This window comes from Epinephelus fuscoguttatus, linkage group LG14, assembly GCF_011397635.1.
Source record: "Epinephelus fuscoguttatus linkage group LG14, E.fuscoguttatus.final_Chr_v1".
Lineage (NCBI taxonomy): Eukaryota > Metazoa > Chordata > Actinopteri > Perciformes > Serranidae > Epinephelus > Epinephelus fuscoguttatus.
Genome location: NC_064765.1, coordinates 14,241,672 through 14,262,551, shown reverse-complemented (window position 1 = coordinate 14,262,551; position 20,880 = coordinate 14,241,672). Strand labels below are relative to the sequence as shown.

The 20,880-nt window shown below is 40.2% G+C and overlaps 2 protein-coding genes and 1 long non-coding RNA gene across 4 annotated transcripts in view; 2 read left to right on the top strand and 1 right to left on the bottom strand.

Moving 5' to 3' along the window:
• Nucleotides 1-11,371, top strand: part of crlf1a (cytokine receptor-like factor 1a) — a 27,550-nt gene extending 16,179 nt beyond the window's left edge. Inside the window, exons 5-9 of one of the 2 annotated variants that reach the window (XM_049595864.1) lie at nt 6,105-6,262; nt 7,414-7,488; nt 7,570-7,663; nt 10,229-10,413; nt 10,563-11,371. In XM_049595864.1, coding sequence (XP_049451821.1) covers nt 6,105-6,262; nt 7,414-7,488; nt 7,570-7,663; nt 10,229-10,413; nt 10,563-10,586 — 536 coding nt within the window. In that variant the 3' untranslated portion in view covers nt 10,587-11,371. Of the gene's footprint in view, nt 1-6,104; nt 6,263-7,413; nt 7,489-7,569; nt 7,664-10,228; nt 10,418-10,562 lie in introns of both variants that reach the window. The other variant, XM_049595865.1, reaches the window with a different exon arrangement.
• The window catches only part of LOC125900704 (uncharacterized), a 26,744-nt gene extending 8,510 nt beyond the window's left edge, over nt 1-18,234 (bottom strand). The window contains exons 1-3 of the long non-coding RNA XR_007450871.1: nt 18,178-18,234; nt 11,048-11,111; nt 6,052-6,255 (exon numbers count right to left, since the gene is read on the bottom strand). This is a non-coding gene — a long non-coding RNA (uncharacterized LOC125900704). The remainder of the gene's footprint in view (nt 1-6,051; nt 6,256-11,047; nt 11,112-18,177) is intronic.
• On the top strand, nt 17,344-20,880 carry odf3l2a (outer dense fiber of sperm tails 3-like 2a). The gene is made up of 5 exons (XM_049595874.1): nt 17,344-17,457; nt 17,809-17,919; nt 18,684-18,809; nt 19,198-19,339; nt 20,243-20,880. The coding sequence occupies exons 1-5, from the start codon at nt 17,409-17,411 to the stop codon at nt 20,586-20,588; spliced, it is 774 nt and encodes a 257-aa protein (XP_049451831.1). The 5' UTR covers nt 17,344-17,408; the 3' UTR covers nt 20,589-20,880.

Here is a 20,880-nt window from a genome sequence, read left to right as displayed (position 1 = left end):
TCGTGACCCCTCAGATTGGGAACCATGAATGACTTCAGCTTTAGCCTCAAATTGGCGTCTTGAGTATCACTTTGCTTTATAAATTCATCTCTTTTATTCCTACAGACAGGACATTGGCTTGAGTTCTGTGGCTTCTGGCGTTTTGGAGAAAGTTGTTCACAAGTACTCATCCAGCTTACACTGATAGGAACTGAGCAGTGTTCCCTTTTAAAGCTTTGTTATGTGGTCCGTTGCCTAGCTTAGTGCGGTTTAAGCAAACGGACCACAAGATCAAAATTCTTCCCTTCTCTCATTATCCTCTGAAACACACACACACACACACACACACACACACACACACACACACACACATATGCATGCACACACCTGGACAGGCGTAGGTGTGTGACAAATGGAAACGCCCTCTCTTTTGATGAGCTCATTTTCTCTTTACTCATGCTCACTGGACACACATACAGAAACACACACGCTAAACCCCTTTTATGTCGTGTTGGAATGTTCCACACTGATCCTCGAACCTAATCCCATCTCCGAGCCGGCTGCAGACCCCTGAGGCCTGAGAAGTTTGGGCTTTGAGGCTGTAAGACTTGGACCTGAAATAATACAATCTGATTAGCTTGGAGCTCTTCACCTGGTTCAACACGCTCGTAACGATGTCGGGGAAAATATACCGAGAGGAAAACATTATAGAGTTTCAGAGGCGAACACGTCACCAGGAGAGGAGACAAGCGTCCGTCAAACTGTAATCCCTTTTCCGTTCCCTAATGTATGCACACACACACCTGTTTACACACCCCGAGGGCAGGGCAGGGCCTGGTAACAGTATAGAAACAGAGAGGCAGGCAGAGTGTAGGCGGTTTCTGGACGTGTGAGTGTGTGTGGGTTTTGTTTCGCTCGGGTTGCCCTGGCCAGTCTTTTCACGCAAGCAGTTTCCACAACAGTAGCAGGTCATAAAACACAGCAACCACACCTGTGTGGAGCTGCTGTGAGTCACTCACGGCTACGGTCATGTCCAATCAGTTATGAAGGCGAGGTGGAAACACCTACGGTCTTCTCTGCATTCCTCAGTCGCGGGGAGCCCTCTGAACTGAGAGACTAGAGGCAACTTGTATTGCTGTCTGAGGTGAGGATATGTTGAGGGATGACACAACATATGTTAACAGTGATTCATCAGTAATTTGCCATGTCTCATTGACTTTTATTGCCTAATGCATATGATGTATAAGAACCCATTTAATCAGATAACTAAGTTAATAATCTTGTCAGGGTTGATTATGAAATTCCTGGAAAAGTTATGAAATTAGAAAAGGTTTGGAATTAACAGAATGTTTTGGAAAATATGCACTGTTGTGGCTATTGTTTAAAAGATGTTCACAAAAATCCCAAAACATGTTCAAGGTTAGACGAAAACTGTTCCTTGTGTTACTCATTTTAACATCTAGTGCTGCGCAGGGTGACCATTGAAACGTCACTAGTATCATGTGATACACATAGACCAGATGTCTGGATAAGCAATAATCACCCACTGTGTTCAATCAGTGATACACTTACACAAAGGAAGACAGACTTAATTCACTTAGGTATCGCAGACACTAAGGTTCTGGCTAGGTAGGAAGACAATTATTAGACATGTCCACAAACAAATATTTGTATAACAAGAAATAAATGCATACAAACTTGTCAGAATTTTACTGGCAGTTAGCAAGATAGCAAGTTAGCAAAGTTAGCAAGCGCTCACAGTTAACTTATCCACAAATGCCTGGAAAGTGGATTAATGTATAGCTGCATTGCTATACAGGCCTACCTGTTTTAAATTAAGTCACAGAAACAGGGTAAAACAGTATGGAAAAGTTATTGAAAAGTTTTGAAAATTCATTGGTAAAAATGTGTGGGAATGTTGTCAAATAGAAAAATTAGAAATGCTATATATGCTCATACTTTATGTCAAGTATTGTATATTGATCTTTACGACAACAAGAACAGTGCAAATTTCAAATAAATTTTCAGAAAATCAGCAAAACAGAATGCAAATGCATGTGCTTTTCCATCCACTTCAGTTAAGCGATTATCGGGTGTTTGAAATAAGCACTATGTGGCGCTAATTCTCCAGTCAGGTGCCACTGCAAAAGAGGCTGCAACAAGATGATGTTATAAAAAGCGCACCAGTCAAACCTCAAATGAAGGAAAGCAATGGATGTGTTAACAACGGAGAGCAAAGGACTATGGAAATCGAGAGTTTTGAACAACCAGTATTTGAGCTATGCCATCCAGACACGATGAAAGACAGTGGCCTATACAATAACAATACATTATGACTGTACGTCATCATTTACTCACTTAATCTGTTTTGTGTTACGTTTAGTCACAGTTAGCTTTTCTTGATACACCAACTTTTCCACCTCCCCCAAGTCTAAAAACTTTTTTATGATGTTTCTTTATTTTTTATTTTTTATTTACATTTTGGGCATTTCTACTATTTTTTTATTGTGCAAATTAAAAATGTGCATAAAAAGAGGAAGATGTAAACACATCTCTGGATAACTCACAACTTTATAGCAGAAATAAACCCCTTTACAGCCCAGTACAAAAAATGTTTTTGGTCTTTATAGATAATTTCAACATTCATGACAACTGAAGGGGGGGGTGAACTCAACCATTTACATTCTATTAAGGCTTGACTGACAGGCTGTCTGCGAGGTGTTGCCACAGTCTATGAGTCAGATCCACCCCCGACTCCCCCACAGCCCCACCCTCTCATCCAAATATGGTCACTTCTGGCTTCAAAAAACAAGATGATGACAGCTGAAATGCCAAACTCGAGGCTTCAAAACATGAGTCCACAAACCTCTTGGTGACGTCAGGGTCCCTACGTCTGTTATTTTATAGAGTCTATGATCATTCAGTGATTTCTCTTTTACCCAAAAGACAAAGTGCAGAGGATTTTAAAGTATTTTTTCAGCCTTGAGTCTTGCTGGCAGTGCTGCTCTAAGAAAACATCCAAACATCCACAAATCAGAGAGTAGGGCTATGGACTCATATCAGGATTTTTATCAACTCTCTGTTCTGCCAAATGAAATATAGAAATTAAAAAGACTGTTCAGAGATTTCTTAGAGAGTAAATCAAACTTGAAACAGGAAAGTAGGGGGACAAAAACATGATTCTTAAAAGTGGAAGTTTTGCCCATAGTTATTACGAGAAAAAATAAACTGTCATCCCGAGATAACAAAATCTTGGTTTTAAGATATATGGATAAACCTTTAAAATATATATTTTCACTAGTTTAAGTAGTTAAAAACCATGTTAAGCCTGCACAGGAAAGAAAATAGAAGAAAAATACATTTAAGTGCTTCAGTTATTCCGATGAACACACTCTGTTTTTCCATTTAATTGCACATACTAGTCATTTATTTGGACAAACACTGAACCAAGATGTTTTACCAAAGCTTTGAAAATTCAGTTTTCTTAGTTTTCCTCTCCACTTTTGTGTTGAAAATAAATATTTTTCTAAGATGGATGATTGTGCATGCCACCATTGGTTTTCCACTTTTTAAATCCCCCATGAGTACAAAGTGACACATCTGAAGTTACACATTTTAGTTCAGAGAGAGTCTCCGGTTCCTCCAAAGCACTGGGGACCAGAAACAAATCCTCTAAAACTCTCATGTCAACTCCCACTTTTTCCCCTCCACTGAATCTTTCCCATCTTCCTCTTTCCCCTGGGTTTGCTGTGTTTGTTTATTGGTAAGGGATGACATTATAAAAAGGGGAACTGTAGTTGATATTGAAACGATCTCAAAAGCCCAAAACAAAACGCGAGGAAATTTAAAATAATGGTCTGTCAGCGCATGTTTGTTTGTCGAAAAGATAATCGTTGTCAGATGAAAAAGCCCCTTCCAGCTCACACAAGTCAACTCTTCAGAAACTTTAAGGCACCCGGAGACCACAAACCTCCGCCAACGCTGAACAATCCTTCAACGAGCTGTTACATATAAAGACATCACTCCAACTGCTTTGAATTGAGTGGATTTCTTGACCCTGCAAATGTAACCTTAAATTGTATAAAGAAGCCCCCCAAGCTATGAAGTTTTGGCTAAAAATGATAATCTGGTCCATCTGTCCACCAGCAGTTTATTATTACGTTCTTAGGATGGAAATATACTTGATAATCGCTGCAATAAATTAAGAAGTACTCTGGTTTACGTCTCTCGTGAAATCATTGTTTGAACATTTTAGATTTGAGACAGTCACACACTGTTTTTCCAAAAATTAACAGAAGTCCAGCAGGTTGTCTGGCACACTTTTTTATAAGGACATTACTAAAATCTTTAAAGCTGCTGTAATCCATAATGTTATATTAGCAATGGGTCCAATGACTGTGTGTAAAGTTAATAGAGTCGCCTATAATGACAAAATAACAGAAAATCATCATCCAATTCCACAGTTCTCCTCAACTCTACTGAGTGTTTTAGCATCTTTAAGCTCATTGTTTTGGTTTTCCTGCCCACACTTCTACTGTTTTGGTTATTCTCACTGCTCTTATTAACCTCATCTTCAGCAGCAGGCAGCTGTTTTTACTAAAAATCTGTATACTACTGCTCAGCAACACACAACTGACAAAGCTAGCAACTAGCTGGTGAACACTGAGGAGCATTTAGCAGCTAAAGAGCCAGATGTTTCCCTCAGGAGTGGGTGGAGACCAAAACTGAGCTAAAAAGAGAATCGACAGAGGGTTGCAGGGATGATGTTTTTTTGTAGGCTGACCTTGAAGTTAGCATTGTGTTGTTTTGGATTATTGCAGAAAATAAGCTATCCTGAATAATCAGGATAATTAATTTTGTTCAGCAAGATAATCTTTGCAAATTATCTTCAAACACCACTTTTATAATATTAGAAGCATAAATGCAGTCGCCAGAAGTTTAAAGCTAACGTTAGGCTACAAAAGTACTACACCAGGGTCACATGACTTCAATGCTACCAACCAACAAGGCTGTATAGCTGTGTTTGGCGTTATGGCATTCTGTAGTTTCATTTGCCAACTTGCTAGCTACTGCCTTTATTTCAGGCATCTATCCAGAAAAAACATTAAAAAACAACATCGACTTCGAGACGAGGGAAGTGCAGTGCAAAAATGCTAACTCATTTCTGCTTTGTAGTACTCATTCCTGCAGCACTCTGTATTAGACTCACATTTGTCAGGTGGCCGGAGACACAACTCCGAATTCATGATATTGTTGCTCTGTGTGTAAATATGCAACTGTTTGCTAACGTGTTCACCAGAACAACTTTAAATGGTCACTATATGTCAATGTTGTGTTTTTAACTTGTCCTGCTGGTGCTGCTTTAAAGATCCCTCTCTCCTATCTATGTGTGTGTAATTATTACACCATGTTAGTGTAAAGTAGATTGTTAACCACTTTCACAAGGTTCAACTGTATTCTTTAAAAGGAACACAAAGATGGCAACAGGAAGTGACGCTCAATATGTCCTGTATGCTTGTGTTTTAGCTACGATACATCACCAAAACCAAAATAATTTATAGCAGACTCATTTTTCTACACTTTTATATTTAATATTTGGTAATATTCCATATTTCCCTTGCCACTTAAAGCTGCAACAATTCGTTTAATCAAAGAAAATAAATCTGCAACTATGTTGATAATCAAAAAATAATTTTAGTCATGTTTTCATTCAAAAACGCCAGATGTTTGCACCTGTTTCACTATTTTGAGACACTTTATTAACTAAAAGAATCATTGATTAATCAAGAAAATAATTTGTAGGTTAATCCGCAATGAAAAAAAAACCAGTTGCAGTCCTAGTGTCAATGATTAGCGCTCAATGTCCTCATACAGCAGAGGTAATTTTTGGGATGTTGGACGTTATTGCGGATGTGTTTTGGTTCTGAGCCTGACTTGTTAGAAGTGGATGTGATGAAATTAGCACTGCATTTAATAATTTTCTTGATTAATCAATAAATGCTTTGGTCTACAACGTTATATATTTGAGAAGTTGGAACTGGTATGTTTTTTGGCACATTTTCATTGTTTCACCTGTTGATGAGATCTTCTTATTTAATGAGCTCCTCCATCTCCTCCTCCTCCAGTGACCACGGACCCTCCATCAGGTGTGACGGTGAGTCGTGTCGGACAGTTAGAGGACCAGCTGAGTGTTCGCTGGGAGGCCCCGCCCGCTCTGAAAGACTTCCTGTTCCAGGCCAAATACCAGATCCGCTACAGACTGGAGGACAGTCAAGACTGGAAGGTAAAGGACAAGGACGCGCAGTTATAAGAGACATAAATGTGTTCTCTTTGTCTCGTACGCACAAACAGATATATCAGTGCAGCTCTGCCCCAGCTGTTTCTCATCCTAATGCTGTAATCACCCCTAATCTAGTTTGATTGAGGCCTCCTCTGCCAGATGGGTTAACAGTTCAAAAACTTTCATCAGCCATAAATCTAGAAGTCAGGTTTTGATCAGGAGAAAAACACAGGCCAGAGCCACTGTGTATACCTCCGTTCAAACTTTTAATGAATGAAAAATACAGTGTAAAACCTTCAGCCGTGCAGATGGTGCTTCCCAGGATTCACATGAGTCCTCTGGGTACGAGTGAAGATTCTCCAGTAATTAAGGGGGAATTACACAGATGTAATATAAGCAAGTCTTTGCTCGCAAAGTGGAAAAAGAAAAGAAGGGGAGTGGAGAGAGGCGGCAGAGGGATGAGACCGTTTCGAGGGAGAGACGAGACTTAAATCCAAGTGGCTTTAAGGGTTTGGTGGTGAAAACAAAACGGCGTTTTCCCTCTGAACCGGCCCTAATCATGAGGTCATGCTAAGGAATGGAGGGATACATCTCAGCTGTTAATGCCTTCAATATGGCTGTAAAGTAGCTCGGCGGTAACTTCTGCCGATTTGGCTTCCCCACGTCACATCATTAGCCCTCTGATGCCTGTAATTTCCATGCTCTGTTTTCTGTTGTAGTCATTCTTAACAAGTGTTTACAGACCAAATGCCAGAGAGAAAGTGGGGACTATTAGACAAGATTATTAACTGCAGTGTGTGGGCGTTTCTATGTCTCTATCTATCCGCCTGTCTTTATTTTTGCTGTCCTGTATGCTCCGAGTACCTGTGCACGCTCCTGTGAATGTTTCTCAGCGTATCCAGTTCTGTAATAAGTAATAGAGAGCAGATTTTTATCCGGCGAGCACGATTACATTAAAACATTTTCATAAACATGCTGATCAGGAGTCACTAAACAATGTGGTGTGCATGCATGCTTAGGTCTGCACATGGTTTGTGGTTGTGTTTTCTACATCTTGACTCTGCCCTGTGTTTTAGTTCATGCACATTGGTATTTAATACTGCGGTCAGACCTCCAACTCTCCTATGTTTGTGTTCTTTTTTTTTTTCCTGTAGGTGATGGATGACGTCGGGAATCAGACATCTTGTAGACTGGCCGGACTGAGGCCTGGAACAGTGTATTTTGTCCAGGTACGATCTGGTTGTGTGTGCCAGGGTGTGTAAGTGTGCTTCAGATTAGGTCAGTATTCCATAATGTTGTATCCTCTCCAGGTTCGCTGTAACCCCGTGGGCATCTACGGCTCTCGCAAAGCTGGGATCTGGAGCGAGTGGAGCCATCCTACTGCTGCATCCACACCCCACAGTGGTGAGCACACACACACACACACACACACACACACACACACACACACACACTCACAGGACTACTCAGACAACATTTTCTTGCTCTTGATCTCGGTTTCTGAGAGCCTTTTGGTCCATTTAAAGAGGCAATTTGTGCCACTAAAGCTTGTTTTATAACACGGTGCACCACACGTCCCACAGCGCTCTCCCACTGCTGGAAACTGGCCGCCTTGCCGAAGTAGAAGATGGTGCTGTTTTACACTTCTTTACCCTTCACCCTGCCTGTTTTGTTTTGGGTTGGCAGTTTTATTTAGGGCAGATGCATTGGTCAAATCAAATCAAATCAAAAATCATAGCCAAACCAAATCAAATCACTGCCAACCCAAACACTACAAAGTCAATCCAGACTTTGATTATGTAATGTTTCAGTTGCAACACAAAGGGCTTCACAAAGACCTGATAAAAAGATCGAGTCAGGAACGCTGAACATGGTTTAACTCATGCTGTTTGCCTCACTGGATGCTCTTCGGCTGTGGTTATCTGCTCTTGTTGCCTCCACAGATTTAACAATGAAATTACTGAGTCAAAATATTATCATAAATTATAGGAATGATGGCCATGACTGTGAAAACAAAACATGGGTTGTAGAAAAGTTTAAGAGTTTCCAAGAACTTCCCATGAATTTTGGCAAAAGCACCAGAGTGAAAAAAGAGTCCTCTCAGTTACTGTGTGAATTCACTGCCTGAACTTTTCATGGCTCTTATTGTATATAACACTGGCACACACATACTGTACACTACACATCTTGAGCAGTCTTACTTCATCCTTGCATGCTTTTCTTTAATACTGCTCAGACGCTCTTTCTGTTATAAGTCTGCTCTGCAGTGGTGGAATGTAACTAATGTTGGTCTTACAAAAAACAACTTCAAGCGATTTCAGTGATGCAGTCAAATTTGTAATGTTGCATTAAAATCATGAGAATTTGGTGCATGCTGCTGTGATCTTGATTTTAAGTGTAAGGTGGTCAATAAAACTCAGTCTGAGCTTTCTCGTCTTAATGTTCTGGCAAATTTAAACATGTTTAATATTATCTTAAGTTCTTTGTCTTGGCTCGTGCAAATAGTTAAGCTCAACGTTGCGACGACAATCGATAGCAGTGCTTTCTCCTGCACTGAACAGGTAGCAGCAAACTGAATAGCCAGTAGACATGGAGGGAACTCTGGGAACACACAAGAACTTAAACTAGTCTCAGTTCTCATGTACTGTAGAAAAGGAGGAGAAACTGGTGGAGATGTGGATTGAATAAGGTGTTTAATTCGATGTGTATCTGATCCACCAACAAGTTCTTACTTTAGTGAAAAATCCTCATTTTTGAAAAGGTTCACTTCTCATTCCCACGGTCTCCTCACACTAAAATAGGGCAGCTAATCAATCGAGGCTGGAATTGAGTAGAGGCTACAAAATCCAAAATACAAAGATAAAAAACAACGACTGGCCACCTCACTCAGTGTAAAAGTGCACAGTACAGACAGGCAGTCCAAAAATGCATCCGAGGCACTCTGACTGTAGTTAACTCCTTTATTAACACATGGATAACTGATGCGTTTGGACTAGAGAGTCTTCATCAGGGTGTAAAATGCATTGGGAACAGGTGCGCTGTTAAAGAGCTCATGTGATGGGTCATGTGACACAGGTCACATGATATACTGGTAAAAAACAAAGACATTTTTATACACTCTCTTTTAAGTGTTCAATGTGATTGATGATATGTTTTTATTCATATAGTGCTGGTTGGTGATCCTTTGTAGACCCTGTAAAGTTGTACTAATATACATGAGCTCTTCAATAGCACACCTGTTTCCAATGTATTTTACACCCTGATGAAGACTCTCTATCATGTATTGTTAAAGGAGTTTTAACTACTGTCAGTTTGCCATTTTTGACTGCCTGCCTGTAACATGGACTTTTACACTGAGTGAGCTGGCAAGTTGCTGAAGATTGCTGATTTTTTTTTTTTTTTTTTTTTACAACTAACTACACAGAGCCGTAACCCAGTGCAGCACTCTCTATTATTTCTTTATCCAAAATCTAAAGTTTGTACACAAATAATAATAAATTTATCTTTATGGATTATTTTGATGCTGAATTGACAAGTATACTGTCCACATATGGCGCCTTTTATCTTGTGTTTCTAGACTTATATGTTTTTGCGGACACGTAAGGAAATGTAAATATGTCATTTCTTTAAGGGAGTTTGGCGTAATAGTTTCCACCAGGAGCAGGATGGGGAATAATCTCAAAAGGAAACTAGCTGTAGTCTTGCAGTGACCCTGCAAGATCCCAAGTCTTCGCAAAATCTTGAAGTCTGTGACTAAAAACTCACTTGTCTTTAGATATGAGGGTGTCAGACTTTCTTTTAATAGTCTTTTGAAAGTATTTTCAAAACCATCTAGTGTATGGTAGACCTGCAATATCTAACTGTAATGACGCCACTGCTGTTCTGTGAGGTGCTTCATTACTCGACACAAAAGCCAGTCTAACTCCAACAGTCTCCCTTTCTCCCCCTCATTTTCTTCCCTTCACGCAGAGCGGTTGATGTCGGGCTCCTGCGACTCAAAGTCCAGTGGGGACTCCAACTCCACCCTGCGCAGGGAGCTGAAGCAGTTCTTCGGCTGGGTGCGGAAACATGCCTACGGCTGCAGCAGCATGTCCATGAAGCTGTACGACCAGTGGCGAGTGTTGATGCAGAAATCCCACAAAGCTCGCAACCAGGTAGGTAAGCATCACTAATGCAGGGGACACGCAAATCTAAATCACACACACGCATGCACGCAGACATGTGCTGCACAAACGGACACAAAGCAAAAACAGTTCTGTTTTATAAAAGCTGATGTGTAACAGATTTTTGTCTTTTAATTCAGGTTCTCCAAGGGGATAAATCCTAGCACACGCTACGTTTACGAGCAGAAAACAAGTCAAGAAAAGAACTGAGTGTGTTTCTGTCTGTGTGTATTTGTGTGTGTGTGTGAGAGAGAGATTGTATTCGTATATGGGAATTATAAGACATTTTGCTCTGGACATTTCGCTCAAACACCAGCCGTGGCCGTGAGAAGACATCCAAGAACAAACTGTGGGATTTTCTTCTTTTATGCATCTTTTCCAGTCGACATGAGCACTTTTTTTGTCTGAAAAGGTGCAACTGAGAAGGTGGATTTGCCACGGACATACTGGCATCATCATTAGCGAGATGCCATGTGGACTACTCTGCTTTCTCAAAGGACGTTGTAGCATGAATAAGTTGGGCATCTGTAAAGACGTTTGGTGTGCACCTGCTCTAAATGTGCTGATCAAAACAGATTCAAACAAACTAGACATGTTGCTCAAGCATCTAAAAGTATTTCCTGACCTGTTTTTGAGTTTCTCCTATGGATCCAAAGCACCATCTAGTGGCTGTTCAGCGTCCATGGATACTGCAAATCAAAGAAAAAAGTAACAAGTTATCCAACAGTATTTCTAAACCATGCTTTGTTATATAAGTGCCAAACTGGTTCACCCAGCATTCATGTGTTTGATGTGAGCGACAGTATGTGACTGATGGTGTTTGTGTGTGGAGACGTTTCACTGCCTTTATTTTTGTACTGAATCGTACCAGCATATTTAAAACTGTATAAAGTTAATGTTTTATGTCTTAAGTTATGTTTAGTTAGTAAAGAAAATATCAATGACTGAAATTGTTATCGATCTCTGATGTTGTTCTATAAAAATGTTGTCAGAAACACAGGGTTTGGAAATGAGTTGTGTGCACACCAAAGCAAACACAGTGATAAACAGATCTCCACTCCTCCAGTTATGGGCATCTTTAATATCAGTAAGCTCCCATTGCTCAGAATACAACACATTTCCTGCCACGGGATTTGCTTGGCATGTCTGAACTCAAATATTTCCAAACAGCGATTTATATGAACAAAAAAGACATTTAATAACATGAATATAGAATGTAATTTTCTCTTAAATCCACTGTTAAACTAAACAGAATGCATGCAACAAATTATGTGACTTCAAAGATAAAATGTCTGGTCAGTGGTCTCTTAAGTGTTCTTTATATCAGGGTGTCGACAGGTATCAGACAGTTAAATGAAATGCTTTTTAGACCTGTTTAAGACACCTTTTAACCAAATGTAGGACAGATTTTTGGAAAAGTCATGTTTTACTTATTTAAGTGTCGCAAGTAAGCATTGCAGGTGAGTAGTATATATGTGTGCAGAGATAAGTGTTCTAGGGCTGCCACTAACGATTATTTTCATTGTCGACTAATCTGTCGATTATTTTTTCGATTAGTCGACTAATCATTTCATCGAAAAATGTGTTAAAATGTTGAAAAATGTCGGTCTGTCTCTCCCAAACCCCAAAATTACGTTATCTAATGTCTTGTTTCATACTCACGCCAAAGGGTTTTAGTTCACTGTCACATGAGAGTGTGTAAAGCTGCCAATATCTGAACGTAAGAAGCTGCAGCAAGAGTATTTTGGGGTACTTTTGTAGCACTTTTCTATGAAAGATGACGAATTAGTCGACTTCTAAAATAGTCACAGATTATTTTAATAGTCGATTAGTCATCGATTAGTCGACTAATCGTGGCAGCCCTAAAGTGTTCTGTAGGAATATGATTATTAGAGTGAATAAGTCAATCTACATTTTGCCAACAGGTAAGTATGAAGTATTATGAAGATTTGTAACATTCTTTTACATAGAAAGCAGTGTCAGAAATTAGCAAGGGCCACGGGCCGTTTGGCCCACAATTTAGCCAAGAATGCCCCCAAAAGCCATGTTCTGGGGGACAAAATTGCCCCCAAGTTTTCGAAACAACTATATGTATTTATATTTTTAACAGTATTACAATCTGATATTAAAGTATAATTTTATTTTCATTAAATTAATTTACCATCGCGTCTACAACTCATTTTCCAGACATAATCAACGAGATTGCACTGATTACGTGAGAGTAATCTGACAGAGAAGGGGAGGGGGCTTTGCTGTACCATAAGTATAAATTAACCATTTCTTGGGTGATCTGTGTCTACACAATGACAAATTAATGAAAAATCAAGGTAGAATGAATGTTAAATTTGTTAAATTTTAAATTTATATATATATATATAAATATATATAGGCCTTTTTAACAGTAAAAGTAACTGTAATGTGGTGAAACATTAGTACTGGCATCAGTAGATTAATGGTTAAATGATCACATTTAAACTGGTTGAATTATAGGAAATCTGAGTGATATTTTGCAACCATAACTTTATGTAACCCATTATTTATTTTATTTATAGTGGTTTCTACTCAAGAGTGAAGACACTATCTTAGTTGGTTTTGCTTTTTGTTGGAACATAATTACAATTTTTTGATGGCCCCCAAACATTTTGAAAATGCCCCCATTTTTTAGACCTTGGGGGCCAAAACTGCCCCCAAAATATTTTGTTAATTTCATACCCTGATAGAAAGGCTTCACTCATTTTCACAACAAGAAATTTAAACATGGTTAAATGAAATTAGATAAAATGTTTGTGGTAGTTAAGACCTCACAAATTCAAATTGAAGAGTATTTAATGACCTTTGAGGCTTTACTGTTGTTACTTTTTAAGGACCTGTAGACACTCTGTATAAACTCTACATCTTGTGTTAATATCAGATTCTACACCTGAGCAAACTGTGGCTCATATTCGGCATCACAACCCCAAAGCCACATTGGCATCCCTAAATTTGTGAGTTTATATTCTGAAAGTTTTTAAGATGTGGCTTAATCCAGAACTGCCTCAAACACTTAAAAAGTTAAAGACAACTTTATCATAAGACCAATACATTTCAGCTTGTGAGCTTCAGGCTCATCATACTACCTCTTCAGCAGTGGCACTTTAGAAACTAAACTATTAATTAAGAAACCAAAGTGTTTCAGTATGTGATTCCTTAAAGGTCCAGTGTGTAGGATTTGGTGGCATGGAGTGGTGAGGTTGAAGAACTAAAAACTCCTCTTATGCCAAGCGTGTCGGATTATTACAGTGGTTGATGTGTAAACATGAGTTTTGGGCTACTGTCAGACAACATGGTGGACTCTGTGGAAGAGGAACCGCTCCCTTTGTAGATATAAACTCATTCTAAAGGCAACAAAAACACAACAATTCTTATTTTCAGGTGATAAGAAACTCATGGAAACACAGCTATGAATATTATATTCAGTTTCTGCCAATAGAAGCCCCCTAAATCCTACACCAGTGATGGTCAACTGAAGGCCCACAGGCCAAATCTGGGCCCCGATAGGGTGCCAGGTGGCCCCCCACAACATTTTCTAATTCAGAGGGAAAATGTTTTTGGTACTTTTAATGTACATTAAGCACCATCTGGCCACCCCTATGAAAACTTTCTGTGGCTACCACTGCTCTTTAGACTACTCCCCATTCTCCATGTGCGTTGGAAAGTAGGTTGAGTCGTGGCAGAAGTCCTTACTCACTTTTCTAAAAATAAATACAAACTCCAGATATATTGTCCAACTTTTCAAGTGATTCTAATTAATCTAATTTTGACCAGACTGCACTAAAGATCCTGTGAATGCCATTTTAATGTGGTTACTGAGACCAAATGTGTTGAAGAATCCTGGCTAAGCTTATAATAATTTAGCAACCACAGAAAAATGAAATTTCCTGGAGTGGCAAGAGTGTCAGTGGCAGAACATGTGCATTTGGCCAAGAAAAGCTTTTACACCTCATGGTTAGGGAGCACAAACATAACACCAATGGCCACATGGTGGAGCTATCTGCACCTCAATCTAATTAGTTCTTCCCATATTTTCATTGGAATCTGTGAATGCTCTCCTGATAACTAAAAAAAAAACAATTAGGAATGCAGACTTTGTAGAAGACAATAAAAAGCTGACATCTTCCCTAATGAATCCAGGCTGCATCTCAAACCCAGTCCCACACCAGTGATGGGACACGCTGGCTGCATTGTCTCACTGTTTATCAGGGAAACCTAAGACAGTGGTTGTGTTTCCTGTCAGCGTAGCGTGTTCCTCTCCTGCTGGTGACATGGCAGAGTCTTATTACTGAGCCTGAGACCATTCCAAGTCACTGGTGCTTAATATTTAACCAGTGTGGGGTTTAACTTGGTCATGGCTCTGCTCGTGAGGCCTTAGTTACCTCTGCCTTCAGGCATAGTATTAGAAGAAAGAATAGGAGAGCAGGGGGGTGAATTTCTACCTGGGTTTCTCATGCTGAAAAGCAAACATTTCTGTCTTTGCTAAAGGTTAATTCTCCTCTGGGTTTTTCTGACACTGATGACATTTTTCAGATGCAGGAGTGGTGGCCTAGTATGGAATATGGCCAATTTAGAGTCACCAATTAACCTGCATGTCTTTGGACTGCGGGAGGAAGCCAGAGACCCCGGAGAAAACCCACGCTGACATGAGGAGAACATGCAAATTCCACACAGAAGGGCTCCCCCACCCCAGGGTTTGAACCCCTCCAACCTGGGTTCGAAACAGGAACCCTCTTGCTGTGAGGCGACTGTGCTAACCACTGTACCACCGTGACATCTGTAAGATTTAGTAAAGTACAAGTGCCTTAAATTGTGCTTGAGTAAATGCACCTACAGTAATTACTTCCCACTACTGAGTGCTTATAAATTTAGGCTTTTAAGTCTGACTGATTTACCAGCCAATAGAAAAGAAAACACACAAACATCCCTGGAGATTTTTTAATATTCAAAAGCTTGGGTTTTTTGTTTGTCTGTTTTGTTTTCCTTTGTGGAAGAAGCCATTTGGCACACTGTTACATCACCTTACTAAATTTACCAGCTACTTTGGCAGGCAGCGAATCATTCAGAGATTTTGCACTGGGCTAAAATTATATTTACAGAGAGTAAAAAAAAAAAAAAAAAAAAAACCTGAACCAATCTTAATACTTAACAATCCCTGGTTTTCATTACAACACCGCTGAGCTTGTCAAATATCCACCTGCAACAGAAGATGAGTGGAAGTGCTTTCATTTTTAATAGCATGTGCACTGAGATGCTATTAGTTACAGTACAGCTTACATACTGTAGCTGAGAGGTTCACCACACACACCACAGGTCAGCTGTAGTAATCTAATGCCTCGGAATAGGATAACAAATTAGCTACATTACATGTGGCTGACATGATTGATGTAGCAGTGGTTTACAGGGACAGTTCACCACACAATCAAACATATATTTCCTCTTACCTGTAGTGTTGTTTATCAGTGTAGATTGTTTAGTGTGAGTTGCAGAGTGTTGGAGATATCCGCTGTGGAGATGTCTGCCTTCTCTCCAATATAATGGAACTAGATGGCGCTCGGCTTGTGGTGCTCAAAGCGCCAAGAAAATACATCTGAAAAACTCAACAGTGATATCTCTTTCTAGAAATCACAACAGCTACTCAAAATAATCTACAGGCCTTGTTGTAGGAGCCATGAATTAATGTTAAATTAGTGTTTTAGGATATTTTTTTATTATTTTGTGATTGCAGTATTGGGAAAGTCAGGTCACATGGATGGGGCGATGACACTCAATCAATATGCGCAACTCATGTTCACCTGTGTGGTTTTTTTGGTCAGAGAAAAAGGGTGAGTGGGTCGTTGTATTTTTTCGTTGACCGCACTTTTCCTTCTTTGCTGTGATCATCTTAATTGTAAGTTTGTGCACGTTATAAGTTGATTTCTTTTCATTAATAAATTTATTTAACATATTTTTGGATCTTGGCGCATCTCTTGTTGGCGTGTCAGACAAGTTACCCAGGCCCAGCCTCAGCCTCTCAGCGACTTTTAGTTTGTTTCCTGCAGTCGCTACACTTGTTGTGAGCAGTTTCATGTAGGAACTATTTTCTTTTTATTGAACGCTGTACGATTGTATCAACACACAGAAGGAAGAGTGCATCTACTCATGGACAAGAGGCTGTTCGTGATAGCATGAGATGTAAACATTAATAGTGTCCTCCCTGGCTGAGCTAACTTGAGCTAGTTCAGTGGTGCTAGGTGAGCTAGCAGTAGATGCACACTTCCTTCTGCTCAGTGATACAGTCGTCGGGTGTAGTTCAGAAGAAAGAAAATAGTCATCTTGAGTAACCAGGTCATGATTTCTGGACAGAGACATAGCTTTTTAATCTTTAAAAAAAGGTATTTTTCTGGCGCTTTGAGCACCACGAGCCGAGTGCCATTTAGTTCCATTATATTCAAGAAAAGGCAGACATTTCTATGGCCAATACCTCCAACACTCTGCAACTCACCCCAAACAATTTATACTGATAAATAGCTCTACAGGTAAGAGGAAAAATGTGATTTTTTTATTTTGGGGTGAACTACCCCTTTAAGATTTTACTTAAACAAAGCACTGTAACTGAATTAATATGTTCACGGCACAATAAGCTGAACAGAAGCATCTTTATTTAAAGATGTGTCTAAAGCAATCACTGTCTCTCCTCTTTTTAACCCCTCAGAGTCATTTTATGACCCATGTTGTGAAATCCCTCTGTCCTGAGGGTACCTTGGGGAAAAGGATGTGGAGAGCAGGTTGGGGCGTAACCAGGGCCCCGGTCAAGATAATGTTTCTTTCACCTCACGGTCATGTATAATTCAGCCCAGGAGGCTGCGGATCACCTGGAGGGAGCCACACACACACACACAAAAAGGATGTGTCTGAAGTGACAGCGGAGGAGGAAGAGGACAAAGAAGAAGGTGGAAGAAAGAGGCCAGCAGAGCATGCAGGAGGTGGTGAAGAAACGGCCGATAATCTCTGCTAGAGAAAGAGGTCAGTTTAAGAAGGCTGTATGTGTATGTGTGTGTGTGTGTGTGTGTGTGCATCCACATGGACTTTATTATAGCTGGTTTTCACTATGAAATTCTCTCACAGCATTATTCAGCCATTGCTCCATACTTGTTTGAGATGTCTACTTTGTTTAGAGTCCATTCCCAAACATGTAGAGGAGGACCGTTAAAATGCCTAACCATAGAAAATAAGAGAAAGAGCTCCATATGGAAATCATCAGAGATGACACAGCCCGAGCCAAAGAGCAGTGGGTGTGCCATACTGCTGCACGGAGCTGTATCTGTTGCATCATTCTCATCACTGTCCTCCTCCTCCTCCTCCTCTCAATGATAGGCCCGGGCCCTGGACGCTACCGGCTGCCCCCTACAGTCGGATACATCAACCATGACTTCACCAAGCCCAGCAGCCCTGCATACTCCTTTCACAGCCGCATGAGCAGTGCCAGTGAGTTATCTAACTTGTTACATGTTTTAATCTGTTATACTGAACTGCAGTGCCACAGTTTTTAATCAGAGGGACCCTCTGGCGATTTTCAACTAGCTTTGTATCATAATGATGTGGGCAGTTAGTAAATGACCTGTGGCCTCTCAAATTCAGATAAGACGGTAAAACTAGGCAGTGCTGATCCAATATTAACAAGTTTATGTTACTGTATAGCATATTTCTAACCTAAAATATTGTCAAAAATGTATTTAAGCGTACCGTTTAGCTGTAAATCTTGGTAGTTTGTCGCTAGTTGGCCGCCATTTTGTTTCCTTGGATTAACGGCCGAGCTCTTACGTCTTACGTCACCCACCAATGGACAGAACAGCGATGTATTGACCCGCCCTACGCTCGCTATGATTGGCTAGTACGCGTTGTTGTCACTGGTTGGATTGGTTAGATTTAGGTAAGAGGAGTTTGATTGGTTAGAGCAGGCTGGAGCGTTGCGGTGCACTGCATTCTGGTAGTTGGAGGTTTTCTGCCTTTAGAACAAAATCAAAATGCCGCAGCCTTTGTATTCTGTTCTCTCTGGTTATATAGCACCAAATTCAAAAGTATTTGCGTCTGTCTTCTGCACTGACATCCCAGTTGTGTGAAAAGTCCATCTTTTAAGCTGTGAAATACCTTTTTTTAAATGTGAAATACGTGTCTTGAAGTGGTTTACTTCATTTCATGAGGTCTAAAGGTGTCTTTGAATGACTGTTTGTGCTTCCTGTTTTCTGTAGTGGTCTCTGTGGACTGCAGCCCAGGACCAAGGTACCAAATTGACGCCAAGGTCACTCGGTTTGGCCGAATGGAAACCCCCTCCTATTCCATTCTGGGCAGAGGGAGGCGCATGGGGAATGATAAAGGTGATATAAATGACCCTGTTGTTTTATTGTTTTGACCATTTTATGTTGTTTTTATTATTTTAACTTGCTCTCCACACATCTTTGATATGCAGGCTCAGGGACTGTGTTGTGCTGTATGAATGTTTGTGTTCTTGTATGTAGTGTTGTTTATTTTTGTTGCACCTTGATCATAAAGAAGCACTCTTATTCTGCCTTGCATAGAGATGTAATGAAACTGAACTGGCTGATAGATGCTGGGTAAATGAGACATATTTACATCCTGATAATTAGGTAAAGAATGTGTTTTTCTTTAAACCATCACACCATCAAAATATTAGAAGAGGATTCATTTAATAAAAGTGATAAAGAAAAGAAAACTTTCCAAATTAATTTCTATTCGCATTGATAGGTGAGCCATTTCAGACTCCAGGGCCGGGGGCCTACAGCCCAGAGAGGGCTCCGCCCCTCAACGCTCACCACAGACCACCATCATACACCATCGGCAGTCGCACCAGATATCGCTCTGTGGACGCTGTGCCAGCGCCAAACAGGTGAAGACAGCAGGACACGGACATTAAAGGCTTGTTTATACTCCAGTTAAGTACAAAAATAATATTTCCATTTCGCACATTGTAACTGTCACTGCACACAAACTCATAAACATCCTGTACATTGACATAGGTACATCCACTAGAGGGCAGCACAAACCTCTGCCTTTCCTTTGCTACTGTCCCATTCATATTTACTTCCCATCCAATCTCCTAGCTGTTCTGTAGTAACTGTTGGTCCCTTTGCCCGGGTGAAGTAACCTCGTATAGGTGTTCGAAATTTCTGACCCACTCACTTAACCTCTCCCTTAAAAAGTACCGCCATTTTTAAAATGTCTTTGTTGTGTACTGTGGTCATGTCACACTTGAAGTATTGGCTATACTGCCCCCATGATTCCTGATGATACTGCTCAGGAAACATGCACAAATATGGACAACATGAATGCAGAGTACAGGCAGAAGGCCCCGTCCATGTCACTATCTAACACTGAGTATAAATGAGCCTTAAAGCTGGAGATTAGACTTATTTATTCTGTGGTATAGAGCTCTATGGGATAATATATTCCCTCAATATGATGAACATGAGCATTTTAATTTATTTTAAGTCAGTCCCACATATAATGTCTTTTCAAACCAAACCTGTATTTGTGTTTTAGTTCCCAACAAATTAACTCTTAACTCCTGTTTGAGTAGCTTTTTTTGGGGATACCATTGATCTCTTTAAAAAATAAAAGTAATTATTTGTGATATTTGTTGTTTTAAAATATTTACATCTTCTGTGGGAATAAATGAGTTTACCTGGGGATTGGGGAAAGTGTTGAGAAACCGAATATTGCCAGATTTAAATCAGAGAAACTGTTGCTGAAACGAAACATCTCTGTTGCTCACATGTTTTCGTCCCTCCAGCTACAGTCTCCCTAATCTGCTGGGCTGCCATGTTCCCAACAAACCCTCCAGTGCCAGCTACAGCTTCTCAGGACGGAGGAAGGTCGGAGCTCCCTCCGAAGATCTCTCCATGAGCCCTGGACCGGCAAAATACGACACCACCAGCCCGGACATTTACCGCCAGCGCCAGCCCTCCTTCTCCATACAGAAACGGACTAAGAAGCCCAATTATTCCTCTGCTATCCCCGGCCCCGGCACGTACAGCCCGGAGAAGTTTTACACACACCTCCCCAAACCGCCCTCCTTCTCTTTGGGTGTCAGACACTCTGAGTTTGTCACCCCGCTTGTGGTGGATGTTGCTGACTGACAGGGCTGCGGATACAATATGAATGCATTGTTTTTATTCAGTTTTCACATAAATGTGGAGCTGTCACACAATAATCTAAGAATGTGAAATGTGTCTTAAAGAGGGTCAAAACAGGTCATAAACTGATCATGTAAAAACTGATCAGACCACCAGACACTGATAAATAATTATTATACATGTCTAACAGTATGAATCTTATATTATCAGTTGCCCCAAAGACAAACAACTCCACCATCAGTTTTACAAAATAATAAATTACAACGTCAATGGAAATGTTCACTGTACAGATAAC

Coding starts and splice junctions, on each gene's coding strand:
- odf3l2a (XM_049595874.1), top strand. CDS start 17,409: ATGCAGGAGGTGGTGAAGAAACGGCCGATAATCTCTGCTAGAGAAAGA. Junction 18,810..19,197: donor GCGCATGGGGAATGATAAAG/GTGATATAAATG, acceptor TCGCATTGATAG/GTGAGCCATTTCAGACTCCA. Junction 19,340..20,242: donor GCTGTGCCAGCGCCAAACAG/GTGAAGACAGCA, acceptor TCGTCCCTCCAG/CTACAGTCTCCCTAATCTGC.